The 16,064-nt window shown below is 34.6% G+C and overlaps 2 protein-coding genes across 2 annotated transcripts; one reads left to right on the top strand and one right to left on the bottom strand.

Moving 5' to 3' along the window:
• Nucleotides 1–400: 400 nt before the first annotated feature.
• Nucleotides 401–10,206, bottom strand: HELRODRAFT_82615 (hypothetical protein; the record flags this gene model as incomplete). Its single annotated transcript, XM_009022870.1, has 26 exons — nt 401–805; nt 970–1,061; nt 1,134–1,232; nt 1,508–1,627; nt 1,887–2,010; nt 2,209–2,332; nt 2,574–2,714; nt 2,982–3,159; nt 3,574–3,723; nt 3,991–4,076; nt 4,497–4,573; nt 4,827–4,898; nt 4,999–5,071; nt 5,422–5,560; nt 5,932–5,971; nt 6,157–6,262; nt 6,412–6,481; nt 6,577–6,676; nt 6,893–7,021; nt 7,352–7,413; nt 7,585–7,726; nt 7,928–8,034; nt 8,182–8,352; nt 8,675–8,834; nt 9,040–9,162; nt 10,102–10,206. Coding segments are annotated over 26 exons (3,195 nt in total), but the record flags the coding sequence as incomplete, so codon positions are not given.
• Nucleotides 10,207–13,348: 3,142 nt separating this feature from the next.
• HELRODRAFT_175447 (hypothetical protein) lies at nt 13,349–15,088 on the top strand (the record flags this gene model as incomplete). The annotated part of the gene is made up of 1 exon (XM_009022869.1): nt 13,349–15,088. The coding sequence occupies one exon, from the start codon at nt 13,349–13,351 to the stop codon at nt 15,086–15,088; it is 1,740 nt and encodes a 579-aa protein (XP_009021117.1).
• Nucleotides 15,089–16,064: the final 976 nt, after the last annotated feature.

The following is a 16,064-nucleotide window of genomic DNA, read 5'->3' as shown; positions in this document are numbered from 1 at the left end:
GAAAAACTCAGACGTACGTTTTCGTAACATTTAATAAAACATTTAACAATAATTTTCATAAATGCTTTTGAAAATATATCTTTCCTCTCTCTTTCTTTCTTTCTCTCTCTCTCTCTCTCTCTCTTTATATATATATATATATATATATATATATATATAATTTGTGATTATACTGGATAATCACACATCAAATAGCAGTAAAACAACATTAAATAGTTGGCATTAATGTGGTTTTTAGAGATAAATAACACTTAACGATAATAATGACGATTATAGCGCAATAACAGAATAGATAATCTTAAACATGTGTTACACGACAACAAAAAAACATCGAATTGGCACATTCCTTTTTCAACTGGACTCCAGGCTCAGCCTGCCTTATTTACTTCTCACCTCCTAGCTAATTAGGGAAATCTCTGGTCACAATGACAATTGGGACTTTACTGTTTTCTGTTAGTAAAATAGTGGACGAGCTGTTACTACTGCTGCTACCTGTGGTTGTCACTCCATTTAAACTGACACTCTTATCTTGCTGGGGCCTCTTGTTACTAATTAGTTGATTACTACTGCTACTGTCGTCACTTACGTTCTTGGGGCTGGAGTCGAAGTTGATAGAATGATTGAAACTAGGCGGACACAAACTCATTGATCCGTATTTTAAGCTGTCGTCGTCTGAAACCGGAAATAGTGATGATTGGTTGTGGTGTTCTTGGTAAAATAGTTCGGGTTTTTCAAATGACATTCTACGGCGTCTTTGTGAGACGTCCTCGCCCAATAGGAAGTAAGTATTTACTCTTCCCTTGCCCTGATTGGTCGGTTGGTGAGAAGAGGAGTAGTTATGTTTTTAAGGTTATTCTCCACTTTAACTTTAAAACGACTTTAAAGTTTTATTTTAAAATATTTGACAAAAAATATTTAATTCACACTTGAATCGTGTATTAATTACAGTTTTGAAATAAAAAAATGTACTTTAATGCAAATTGAGCCTCGAGCTATCAGATCATAACCTCCTAGTTTCTTCAGCAGTAGCATGCTCTGATCACTACAGTGTATTTTCAGAGCTTGGAACCAAAATAATTATAATAAATTATAATTATTATTAATTATAATAAATTAGTAATAATAATAAACACCCTCTCCAGAAGATTCCATCCGACTCGCTGTATTAACCGTATCGCCGAAGAGGCAGTACCTAGGCATCTTCAAGCCAACAATACCGGCAACCACCGGGCCTAAAAATTAGCATAATCTAATCAAATTAGCATAATCTATTCATAGTCACTAGTTTAACATTCATAATTGGTGGATATTATGTTGATGGCAATGATAATTATGATACGTCATTCATTTATGTAGCGCTCGTCAACAAAACGCCTAACGTTTCATTGTGCACACAATGAGAGGGCGAGCAGTGTAATGCAAGAGAGAGACAGAGAGAAAGACAGAGAGAGACAGGGAGAGAAATTGTGTTTGTGTGTGTGTGGGTGTGTAAAAAATGCTAAATGACCCGAATGAATTCCGATTCTAAGTTTGAGTGTATGCTGTGGTTTGTGTCGAATCCTGAACCCTCTGATGGTGCGTAGAAGCTGCAGGGACATCGAGGCTATCTCGCCTGCATGATTGTTGCCTGGATGAATGAATGAAGGAATGAAATGAATGAATGAATGAATAAATGAATGAATGTATGAAGGAATGAATGAATGAATGAATGAATGAAGGAACGAATAAATGATCGAATAATTAATTGAATGAATTGATGAATCAGTGCATTTATATGAATGAACCTGCAAGACTATGAATGAATGAACAAACGAACAAACAAACAAATAAATAATAATATTAAGAATAATTATCATTAAAATTATTAATAATTATAAAATTATGACCATTCCTAATGGGCAGACCGCTGGCAACCATATAAGCATCGCCGATCGTTTCCACTTTGTAAACATCGAATGCCTCTATGACTGAGTCAAAACTCGTGTATAAGTCATTCAACATGTTCACGATCTTGCCGGGATATTATGAAATAATTTCTTCTTAATACAAATAATTCTGGTTGCAATCGAAATAATTATGACTATAATAAAAAAAATTATGATTTCTTTGTTTTGTTTCTGTTATTTACGCACTCTTTTTTTCTCCTCTCTCTCATTCTCTCACTTTTCAATTTTCCTTCTCTCAATCATGGAAAAAAGAGTAAGATACCTCTAGCGGGGTGGAATCGGCGGATAGTGTCGTAAAGCCGACGATATCCGAGAAGTATATCGTCACCGATTCGTAATGTTCCGGTTGCACCCGCTCGCCTTTCATCAATTGTTCGGCCACCGATCTGTGTGATCAGTGGATGGATGGATGGATGGTTGAATGGATGGATGGTTAAATGGATGGATGGATAAGTAGATGGATGGGTGGAAGGATGGATGGATGAAACAATCAATCAAACAACCAAACTAAAATCATCTCACTCTCTCTCTTTCTCTCTCTCTCTCTCTAACCCACTCATCTTTTGTCTCCTATTTTAATTTCTACGTCCTATCAATCAGTCAAAATGAGAAACACGGTAGACAAACTTAGGCAGCATTCTGAGTAGCAGTGTTTCGGTGGTTTTTTTCTCCTGGGCCAATTGGTAAGTCCTCTCGTCTACAAGGCTCTCCAACGTATTAGCATACTTCTCCATGATTGCCAGCATGTTATCGAAGATGTTGGAACTTCTGTGCATGAATGAATGAATGAGTGAGTGAATGATTGAGTGAAGGAATATGTGAATGGATGAGTGAATGAATGGATGAGTGAATGGATGATTGAATGAATGTTTCATCAAGGACTATTCTTTCAATCTATCGATCTATCCATTAAAATTTAAGCGAATGAAAGAAAAGATTAATCTTTTTTTTTCTACAAATCATTTCATCCATCGATTTACAAATCCACCCATCCATCCATCTATTTATCCTTCATTTATCCAAAAAATCCCTAACAATCCTTCCTGCATGGGCTTCAACTTGATCCGGATGAACTTAAAATCCGGTCTCAACTCCGATTCCTCCGACAGGCACTCCAGAATGCATTTCGAGACGAAATCCTTGCACTTCATTTCCGAGACGTCAGGCCGGCAGAGCCAGTTCTTCTGCGGATACATCACGTTCTCCACTATATCTGCACCATTATTATTATTATTATTATTATTATTATTATTATTATTATTATTATTAGTAGTAGTAGTAGTAGTTTAGTAGTAGTAGCAAGATAAAAGTAGTAGTAGTAATAATAATAGTAGTAGTAGTAATAGTAGTTGTAGTAGTTGTAGTAATAGTAGTAGTAGAGTAATAGTAGTAGTAGAGTAATAGTAGTAGTAGAGTAATAGTAGTAGTAGTAGTAGTAGTAGTAGTAGTAGTAGTAGTAGTAGTAGTAGTAGTAGTAATTATATAACCGTCACAAATTACCGGAGATATTTATTTTCAACTATAATAGGCGTATTTAATTTCAATTATTTCAAATTTTTTTCAAATTGATTTCAAATACAATAACCCGTTATAAATAGGATGAATTATGATAATTAGAGTAGCCCACTTTTGGCGGTCAAGGTCGTTTGGCCCCAGGGTCCAGCCCTGTCATGAATATTAAATAGCACGAGTCCAAACGAGTAGACGTCCCCTTTTTGAGTACCCCTCGGCTGAATGGTACGGTCCCGCAAAATTTCCGGGGATTTCCAGATTAATTCTGGTTTCGATTTGAGGATTATTTTAAAATGTTGGCTGGTTTATGACTAATTAATACATCTTTTCAGATAAATCGCATTTGCTTGGTATGAATAATGAGTTATTCATACATTCACTCATTCATTCATCCATTCATTCATTCATTTATTCACTCATTCATTCATCCATTCATTCATTCATTTATTCATTCATTCATTTATTCATTCATTCATCCATCCATCCATTAATTCATTTATTCATCCATTCATTCATTCATTCATTCACTCACTCTCCCACATGACTTGGTTCTCCTGTTGTGGGTACTGCCCCATCCTCAACCCGTGCAATCCATAATCAGTAATCTGGAGAACCCACCTAAGTAATAATAATAATAATAATAATAACTATTTGATTATTATGGTCATAATAAGAACGGGTGTAATCGCAAATCTACAGTCTAAGAACGATTTGAAATAATAATCATCCATTCTTTCGTTCCTTCGTTCCTTCATTCATTTATTACTTGTTTATTCATTCATTCATTCGTTTGTTTGTTTGTTTGTTTGTTTGTTTGTTTGTTTGTTTGTTTGTTCATTCATTCATTCATTCTTTCATTCATTCATTCGTTCGCCCGTTTGTTCGTTCATTTGTTTGTTCGTTCGTTCGTTCATTCATTCATTCATCCATCAAAATAATTCGTTCGTTCGTTCATTTGTTTGTTCGTTCGTTCTTTCATTCATTCATTCATCTATCAAAATAATTATTATAGGTATAATTATTTATGTAATCACCCACCTACTATCAACCAAGCAGTTGGATGTATTGAGGTTTCCGTGTGATATTATATCACTGTCGTGTAAGAATATCATACCCTGTGTGCGCGTGTGTGTGTGTACGTGTATGTTTGTGTGTGGTTGTATGTGTATATCAGTTCTGTACAAGTATATCAAAGTTGTGTGTGTCTGTGTGTGTTTGTGTGTGTGTATGTGTGTGTGTATGTGTGTGTGTATGTGTGTGTGTGAAAATGGTACAGTAAAACTAAAATCCATAATTTTGAAATTATGAATTAATGGTTATTAGAATCTTCTTTAATTATTATATGGTGAAATTATTTTAGTTCCAAACTCTGATGAGATCAAAAACGAGTGAGGCCACAAAGACGTCATCCAAATGTATGTCGCCATTCTCCAGTATGTCCTGACAAAAATGTTTTTTACTCTGAAAAATTAAAATTACGGTCGTTATCACCACCACTATCATCATCATCGCCATAGTCGTCGTCATCGTCATTCTGAACCTTCAAACTCCCTCTAGAGCAGTACTGTGTTACTATGCAGACGTGGAAAGGTTCGATGCAAGCCCCTATAAACCTTTGTTTGTTTGTTTGTTTGTGTGTGTGTGTTTGTTTGTTTGTGTGTAAGTGTGTATGTGTGTGTTTGTTTGTTTGCGTGTGTGTTTGTTTGCGTGTGTGTTGTGTGTGTATCGATGTATGTAAGTTTATATCTCTATCTTTCTAGAAATATCTATAAAATATACTGAAAAAATACCAAAAACATACACAAACCAGAGCAAAATACTTACTGGCTCTAATAAAGACACTTAAATTGTAGTTAAAGCTCTGCGAAAGGTCAAAAACTCTTGCAATTTACAGGCAAAAACATTTCCAAATCGCCAAAAAATACACCAAAACTCTAAAAAAATCGACGAAGCCTCGAAAAACCTATTCAAATTATCATGAGACAGCTCCTTCATGAGCAGCAACTCTCTCTTCATCTCTCTCGTCAGCTCAATGTGCTTCTTCTTCAGTGCCTTCACAGCGACCAACGAGCTTTTGTATGAGGCTATCCTGGCGTATGAGTCTGTTTTGACGTTGGGGTGTTTGGGGTGTTTTGAGGTATTGGGGCGAAAGAGAGAAAGAAAGAAAAAGAAAAAAAGAGAGAGAGAAAAAGAGAGAGAAAGAAAGAGAGAGAAAGATAGTAACAGACAAAAAAAAAGAGGGAAAGTGAGAGGAAAACTTTTTGAACGAAATGCAATGGGTCTTTTTTGTTGAGTTATGTAGTGGTTTTGTAGTAAAAAAAATTGAAAAAGATAGATAGCGAGTAGAAGAGAGTAGAATAAAGAGAAAGAAAGGGAGAAAGAAGGAGAGGAAGAATGAGAAGGAGAGAGAGAAAGAGGATATTAAAAAATGTTTTATTCTTACTTCTAGATAACTTGATAGAGTCACGGCTACCATCTGTTGATAAGTAACTCAGCCTCCCGAATCTTCCTCTCTGGAAAGATATAATGATGCCGATGATGATGCTTCATTCATTCATCATTTACTCGTTCATTTATTCATTCATTCACTCATTCATTTATCAATCACTTTGTTCATTCATTCATTCATCTCTCTATTCATTTATCCATTATGTTGTTTCCCGTCCTCTGATTGGTTAGTTTAAAAAGATGGCCTTACCATCTTGTCGTTCACTGGCAAATCATGATCGAGGTCAGCCATCAACAAATCTTTGAAGTCAATTTTCCATAGCAAACTCGCAACTTTTTGCTCGTACAAATAATGTCTGAATAAGAGAACGAACGAACGATTGAATGAATGAATGGGTGAATTGATTGATTGAGTGAATGAATGAACAAACGAACAAGCGAATAAATGGATGAATGAAGAATTGATTGAGTGAATGAATGAATTAACTGGCATAATGATGACGACCTTGTAGTAAAAATAGCGCCAGTTACAAAAATGGAACCAAACGCCAAACAAATCAACGCTATTGGCCACCCTAAGATAAAAAAAGAATACAAAAATATTTTTTATTACTAATTATGACAAAACAGTAGAGAGAAATAGGGATGGAATGGTAAGTAATAAACCGACCGGACTGAATTTTACACTTTGAATCGTCGAATCCACACTTCGGTTCACTTTTCGGTACTTTCCCGCCGACCCAATTTATCTTACGTTCGTATATGAAATCCTGATGATGATGATAATGACGATAATAATGATAATCAACATTAAAAAACCAGCCAATCCTCTAACAAACAACCAACTAGCAAGCCCACCAACCAACAAACCAACCAGCAAAACAACTAGCCAGCCAACCATCCAACCAGCCAACCATTTAGCCAGCCAACCAATCATCCAATCAACCATTCATCCAGCCAACCATCCATTTAACAAACAAACAAACCGGTATCTCTGTTCCTTTAGAGATGAAATGGCCAATAGGCCTCAGTGATTTAGAAACTTTGTTGTGTATCATGGCATCTTTATTCACGTAAATGCGAAAGGCATCGTCTTCATTTTGCAATTTTCTTCTCTCTCTTGCACTACTACTACTACTACTTTTACTACTACTACTACTACTACTACCTCTACTATTACTACTACTACCACCACCACTACTACTACTACCACCATTGTTACTACTCGCACTGCTGCTAAAAAATCCTGCAATTTTGTTACTAATAGCTGCAGTTACGGAGCTAAAAATAGTGGCCGAAGTAGTAGTAACGATCGTGGAAGTAGTGGCGGCAGTGGTAGTAGTAGTAACGGATGTGGTAACGGAAGTGGTAGCGGAAGTAGTAGCGGAAGTAGAATGTTCTGGGAAATCGGTAAAAGATAAAATGTCGTCGTCGATGAGAGCAACGACTGTGTAGTTGGCTTCAGCGTCGCCATCCTCGTCAATGTAGATGGTGTGGCCCTGGATGCCTGGAGCAACAAAATGATGGATGGACAGATGAGTTGATGGATGGACGGATGGGTTGATGGATGGGTTGATGGATGAATGGATGAGTTGATGGATGGGTTGATGGGTTGACCGACCACCCAACCAACCAATCATCCAACCAATCAGCCAACCTATCCAATTAATCAACCAACTTTCATAAGTGGAATTCCAAATTTTAGAAATAATGGCCGCTCCGTCATTTGGTTTGGAGCCATCAAGGATGACGTTGTAGAGGGCTTTTGCGTATAAGAGCACCGCGTCGTACAAGTGCGATGCATATATTGATACTGTGATCTGGATCATAAAGGATTGGGCAAACAATTTTTTTTATCCATCCATCCATCCATCCATCCATCCATCCATCCATCCATCCATCCATCCATCCATCCATCCAAATCCATCCTCCATTCCAATCCCAACACTCCCAAGATATCCTACATTAAGCTGGTAGCTATCCGTGTAGGCTTGGATCTTCTGGTGCGTGTATTCCGTGACCTCCTTTATGAATGTCTTGTACTTGGTCGATTCGTTTGGAGTTCGAGGGAAGAGCATGAGAGTCATTGCGAATGCCAGAGCCTGCTCCTTCTTGAACTCTTCGAAATCTATAAATAATTATATAATTAATAATAATATTAATGATCAATTATAATTAATTGTGTATAATTATTATTAATAAATAATTAGGAGGAGAAAAAGAAAATAATAACGATGATGATAAAGTTATGACAAAATTAGTTGACCACAAAAACAGCTCTCTAGCCATTTCCACCGACATTTTTTAAAATATTCCGCGTTCTTCTTGGGTTCGAAGATTTCCTCTTGCACGGCTATGACGAGGTACTCTCCGGTCCCCAGGTTCAAATCCGTCATCGCCCTCACGAAATCTATCAGGGCTTCTGGATCTCCGAAAAAAATGTAAACTGGAAAAGTTTGGCAAATGAGAAATTGTGTAATTGTTGTAAGGAGTTTGCTGATGAATGAATGAATAAATGATGGAGTGAATGAATGAATGAATAGATAAATTAATGAATGAATAAACGAATGAATGAATAAATGAATGAATAAATAAATAAATAAATAAATGTAAACATGAATGAATAAAGGAACGAACGAACAAAAGAACAAATGAATGAACTGACAACATTTACAACTGAATAAGTGAATCAGTGAATAAGCAAATTCATGGAACAGCCAACAAACTAACGAAAAACGACAAACAAACAAACAAACAAACAAACAAACTTCTAGTTTTAGTATAAGTTTTAGTAAGAACATTCCTAGCATTTTGGTAGTATGGTTCACTCAGATAGGCATTCTTGTTCATGGTTATGCCATGTTCACTGGCCAGTTCGCTCAACGATTGGATCGCCTCCTTCCATACTTCTTTCTCATCCACCACTGCCTTTAAATAATTATAATATTATGATTATAATAAAGAAAATTATAGTTAATAATTTTGTGTGATTTTTATCATATTGAATATTATCAAATAATCAGTTAATTAATAAATCGATCAATTAGTCATACAATTAGGGAGTTGATCAATCAATTAATGAATTCAGTAACCAACCAAAACAACCAACCAACCAACCGACCGACCAACCAACTTGAAAATGTGTCCACTCGAAATACTTCATAAGGGCGATCACAGATTTCGAAACTTTGTTTATTGAAGGCGATGTTCGCGCGAACGTATTATTCAGTGACGTCAATTTTGAGTCCAAACATTTCTGTAGTAGTAGCAGCAGCAGCAGTTGCAGCAGTAGTAGCAGCAACAGTAGTAGTAGCAGAAGTATTAGCAGCAGTGTAGTAGCAGGAAAAATATGATTACGATTTGGAAAATGTTACTGCAATTATACTGGCTATAAATAAATAAATGGATTTATACGCTTTCTTCATATATTTTCTCTCTCTCTCTTTTCTCTCTCTTTCTCTCTTTTTCTCAAATTAATTACTTTCTAGATATTTGATGCTACATTTTGCCCACAGAACTGACATCGTATAGTATCGTCATCAACATCATCATCATCATCATCATCACAATCATCATCATCATCATCACAATCATCATCACTATCAGCAGCAGAAGCAGCAGCATCATCGTCATCATCATCATCATCGTCGTCGTTGTCGTCGTCTCCTTCATTATGGTACATGCATATTTAAATTACTTTAGTATTTCAATCAATGATTACCTATCACATTACATTGATGCGCACACGCACACACGCACACACACACACACACACACACACACACATATATATATATATATATATATATATATATATATGTATATATGTGTGTGTGTGAAAAAAGAAATATCAAGAGAGATAAAAAGAGAGAGGAAAAAAGATAGAAAGAAAGAGGAGACAAAAAAGGAGAGATGGAGAAAAAGACGGGAAAAGAAAGAGAGAAAGCAAGAGAGAGTTGGAAACATCAGAAGGAGAGAGAGGGGTGAGAAAAAAGTTAATTACGTTTTATTAATTTCAGTATTCAAATCACTCTTAACTTTCAATAAAAATTTTTGTCCGCAAGATTTTTGCAACATAATTACAATAAAAACAACAACAACAACAATGACAACAACAACATCAACAACTACACCAACGACAACAAAAACAATCACAATTCTAAATACAGTCCTCCCAGCGGCCAAATGAACTTACAAATCCAATCATGGGCAGATTCCAAGCAGTGGCCAACTTAGCCTCGTACGAGCAGCTTACCTCGGGCCCAATGAATGCAGAGACATTCTGCCAGATGAACTCCGTCTCGATCTTCAGGGTTGAATTCTGCCCAATGTTGGCAGTCAGTGGGTGAATAACGTAGTTTATACTCTTCAGGATCTCCGTGTTTGATTTGTTGACGGCATAACTGAAAGCTCCAGGAAAATCTATATGCTTTAGACCTCTGGGGTTTGTTGTGTAGAGAAACCCCAGTTTGATTATCGTTTTTGGTGGGGAAGTTTGTGATGGTGATAATAATGATGATGATGAGGATGAAGATGATGAGGGAGAGGATGAAGATGATGAGGAGGATGATGGGTTTGATGCAGATGATGATGATGGTGATGACGGTGGTGGCGTGTTGGATGCAGAGGTTTGTAAATTGTTGTTTGATGATGGAGTTTTTGGCTTTGCGGAATTCAGTTTGGTTAGAGGCAGCTGGTAACGACGCTGGCGATGATGAGGATGAAGTTGTTGTTGTTGTTGGTGTTGTTGATGAGGTTGTTGTTGTTGTTGGAAGTAGTTGTTTTGTTGAAATTTAAATATAGACGGCATGGCCGGCGTGCTAAAGTCAACTAGTTTTTCATGGTTTTGTAGTTGATGTTGATGATGATAGTGATTGTTGTTGTTGTTGTTGTTGTTGTTGTCGTCGTTGTTGTTGTTGTTGATGTTGTTTGTAGTTTCGTTGTTGTCGTTGTTGTTGTTGCTGCTGCTGTTGTTGTTGATGTTGATGTCATTTAAAGAATCTACGTTATAAACTCTGATGTCAGATTTAATGATAGAACTATTACTCCTTAAAACTGCATTGGTAGCATTAGTAGAAGTAATACTAAAATGACTCTTTGTCGTAAGAATCGTTAGAACCATCTTTGATGTATTAGGAATAGTTGAAGTAGTAGTAGTAGTAGAAGCAGTGGCGACAACCGTAACAACAGCAGCAGCAGTTGTAGTAGCAATAGTACGAGTAGAAGTTGCAGTTTCAAAAGCAGTGGTGGTAGTAGTAGAAGTAGCCGTGATAGTAGTAAAAGTTGTAGTAGAAGTATACTTATTATTATAATGTGTTTTGCTGATGCTAAGTGTGTTGATTGTTTTGACTTTGTTGTTGTTGTTGTTTATGTTGTTGTTGTGATTTTTGTTGTTGTTGTTGTTGTTGTTGTTGTTGTTGTTGGGTTGTTGATAAATGTCATCAACATCGTCCGCCAGCATGTATATGAGCAGTGCGAAACACACAATCAATACTATGATGCTTGCCGAAAAGATTAACGTTCTAGCTAACAACATTGTTGCAGCTGTTGATGTTGCAGCTGTTGATGTTGCAGCTGTTGATGATAATGATGTCGCTGTTGTGGTAGCTGCTGTGGCTGCCGCTGACGATGATGACAACGATGACGGTCAAAAAATAATTACAATAATGATGACGACCGTATACGTAAAAAAATGCGCTCAATGTGTTGACACAACATTCTTAAGAGGTATGAACAAATTTCCTTTATATAGTCTTGCTACCACTACTACTACTACTACTACTGCTACTTCTGCTACTACTACTACTGCCGCTGCTGCTTCTATTACTACTGCTGCTGCAGTAGCTACTGCTACCACTACTTCTGCTACTGTAGCTACTACTATTACTAAAAATACTATTATTGATGGTTTTGATAATAGTTACGAGAAATATTTACAATTAAGCGTTTTTTTTAAAGCCAGTGAAACAAGAAAATTTTAGTTAGCAAGGGCAAAACTTGTCATCTTATCAATTAGTTGAGGAATAAATCAGAAATGACGTCACGAAAAGGATGGTGATGATGATGATGATTATGATTTTGTCGTTGTTGTTGATGATGATGAGTTGTCGTTGTTGTTGTTGATGTTGATAAAAATCGTCATGTTGATTATTGATTATGATGATAGTGGAAAGAACAACAACAACTTTAATAATAATAATAATAATATTGTTATTATTATTTATTGTTATTTAATATTATTAAAATTATTAATATTTATCACTTCAATAAATAATTAACTATAATAATTAATATTATCACCCTCATCCCATAAATAAAATTCCCAAATTATAACCAAGTGAAAACGGATTTCAGCAAAGTATGTTTGTATGTATGTTTGTTTCTTTGTATGTACGTATAGATGTATGCATGTACGTATGTATGTATGTTTATATGTTTGTATGTATGTAAGTAAGTATGTATGTATATATGTATGCATGTATGTATATATACTTTAAAACAGTTGAATGTTCTTTCAAATTTAAATTGAAAATTTTTCAAACTTTGATTCGTTAAGCTTGAGTTATAAGTTTTGTGTTGGAGAATAATAATGAACTTGAAAAACATATTAATATTTATCATAATAATATAATAATAGTAATAATAAATTATAAATAATATTAAATTACATTAAATATCACAAATATTAACATTAATCGTCATCGAAGTTAGCTTGATATCATCAATTAAACTTAAGGTTCCGAGGACATTTGCTAAGGTACCTTTAAATGGTTCTTTAAAGTCAATCATAATAATGTTATTATTTAATTATGATATAAATTATATTTGCGAATAATAATAATGAGTAATAAAAATAATAACACATTTTTTAACGAGCCCCACAGTTACTATCAACCCGCCAATTAAGACCATTCAACATGGTAGTAAATTAATCAATCACAGTGTCGTTTCGTCTCGTCTTATTTCGTTTCGAAATAACATACATAAATACACACACACACATACATACAAACCAACATACTTACACATACATACAAACCAACATACTTACACACATACATACATATGTTCGTACGTATATACATAAATACAAACACAATACATAAATACGTCATCTTTATATCGACCAATGATGCTTAAAACATAGATATTACAAAAAGCTCGTGACAATATTTTAGTTCTTTGTAAATTTTGTAATATATCTTTGTTTTTGTTAGTTTTCAAACAAGCGATAATATAGCGTGTTCAGGAGACGATATCTGACTTTAATTTCTTTGTAGTTGACATTAAGGGATTATTAGCTTCATAATTTTATGTCTTTGAGGGCGCGTTTTCAATTTTATAACATCATCATCAACAACAATAATAATTATAATTATCATTATAATTATTATTGTTATTATTATTTTTAATTATTTTATAGTTATAATTTCAGAGTTAATATGGCAGAACCAAGCCAGTTTCAAAGTAGAAACATTGAAGCCGATGAGCATAGTAACAACTATCAATATAATAATAATAATAATAATAATAATAATAATAATAATAATAATAATAATAATAATAATAATAATAATAATAATGATACTACCACTACTACTATTATTACTACTACTACTGCTGCTACTACTCTAGCTACTGCTACAACTACTACTACAACTACTACTAATGGTAAAAATATCGCCGACAATATACCATCGGAGCCATTAAATTTAAGCAAAAGTTTTGAACATCTAACTAATTTTGATGACAACGACAACGACAATGATGATGATGAAGATGATGAAGAAAAAGAAGTAGAGGGGGATAATGATGATGATAATGACGTAATCAAACTCATTGACACTTCGGGTTTAGTTAGATGTGAAGCATTCGACATCGGCCAAAATTTCATTCCGAGGTTTTCCAAAATAGGCGATGGTGAACACAAAATGATTGATGTAGTTGGCGATGATGATGATAGTAACGATGATGATGACGGTGTTGGTAATGTTGATTGTGATGAAATAAACTTTGAAGAAGAAGAAGAAGAAGATGATGATGATAAAATGATCATAGGTAACGATTGTAAGGATAGAAATGACCGTAAAGGCAATAGTTGCCACCAAACAGTCAGCAACATCAACAAGTATAACGCCAACAATAACAACAATCACAACAAATACAACATCAACAACAACAACAACAACTACGACAACAACGACAACAACAACATCAACAACAACATCAACATTAAAAACATCATCAACAACAACAATATCATCAACAATAACAACATCATCAACAAACACAACATCAACATCAACAACCACAACATCAACAACAACAACATCATCAACAACACTCATCCAATGATTCAAAATTATTATTATGAACGCCTCCGCCAACAATTTTTATTTCTGCAAAATGTTGAGAGAAATAAACTAATAATTGCTCAACATTTAAGTCAAAGATTCCACTATTATCAAAACTTTTTCCAACAACAACAGCAGCAACAACAACAACATCATCATCATCATCAACAACAACAACAACAACAGCAACAACATCAAAAACTTTATCAGTATTGCTATGGACAACAACAACAACAGCAGCAGCAACAACATCATCATCTATACTTCAACAGCGCGAAACCCAACTCAGGTAAAACTTATAGAAGCACATTAATGATTTCAAAAAACAACAACAACAACAGTAACAACAACAGCAGCTGCAGCAAAAACAACAACAGAAATGATTTTAAAAGTATATACAATAAGGATTTCAATTTGACACGAAAGATGGCAGACCAATCGGCGAAACTCAACAAACAGCCATCAGATTTTCAATCGATTTTTTTGAAATCTCAAAATCTAAAATCGAGTTCCCAATACGGAACTAATCTCGCGAGTAAACAAAAGCAACAGCATCAACAACATCAACTACATCAACAACAACAACAACAACAACATCAACAACAACAACAGCAACCAACAACAAGACGTTTTCATGATTATTTGGGCGATTTTGTGTGCAAACTTTGTGGCGAAAAATTCAACACCTCCTTCGAGCTGGCCAACCACAATTGTTGCAAAATCAAAAAAGTTAGATACCAGTGCGATGAATGCGAGAAGGTTTTTAACTGTCCTGCTAATCTGGCTTCCCATAAAAGATGGCATCGGCCTAAACTCACTGTTAAATGAATTATTGGGTGAATTGATGAATGAGTGATTGGGTGGATAAATGAATTGATGAATCAATGAGTGATTAGATGGATTGATGGATGGATGAGTGAATGAATGAATTAATAAATGAAGGAATGAATGAATGAAAATGCAAGCATGTCCACCAGAGAAAAAATGATTAATTAACACAACAAAATTTGAAAAAAATTTATTTTTTTTAGAGAAAAAATTGTTTCTTAAAAAAAAAGAGAAGAACATTAAAAAATAATTAATTTTCATCATTCACGTGTTATTAAGTTGTTACACACACACACACGCACACACAAACTCAGATGGAAAATAATTTATTATCCCTGACTCCTTTTTGTACCGTAACGCTATCTGAGTCAAACAATGGAGTAACTATATACGTACATACATACAAACAAACATACAAACATACTTACATACATACATACAAACATACATACATACATGCAAACATACATACACGGATGTTATTGTTTTTGTTGTGAATTTCATTAAACAAACAGAAAGTAAAATTTTTAAATTAATTTAATGGAATTTAAAAGAAAGTATAATTTTTTGAAAAAGATAAATCAGAAGCGAGAACAATAACAGTACTGATACTGCCACTACTACTACTACTGCTACTACTACTAATACTACTGCTACTACTACTAATACTACTACTACTACTACTACTACTGCTGCTGCTGCTACTGCTGCTGCTACTGCTGCTGCTACTGCTACTACTACTACTGTGGCGATAAAGTTGTTGTAACAATGAAAAAGAACGAAAACATTAAAATAGGAATTTTAACAAGGACGAAAATAACATTAATAACAATAACAATAATAATAATAATAAGAGGAAGAAGAAGAAGAATAATAATAATAATAACTACAATAACAATAAAAGTATAAATTCTGCAATATAAAATATAAATACGTACATGTGAATATTTTAATAATGGAAGATGAATGGAAGGAG

The sequence above is a fragment of the Helobdella robusta genome (assembly GCF_000326865.2).
Source record: "Helobdella robusta unplaced genomic scaffold HELROscaffold_33, whole genome shotgun sequence".
In the NCBI taxonomy this organism is placed as follows: domain Eukaryota; kingdom Metazoa; phylum Annelida; class Clitellata; order Rhynchobdellida; family Glossiphoniidae; genus Helobdella; species Helobdella robusta.
This window is presented reverse-complemented; position numbering and strand designations above follow the sequence as displayed.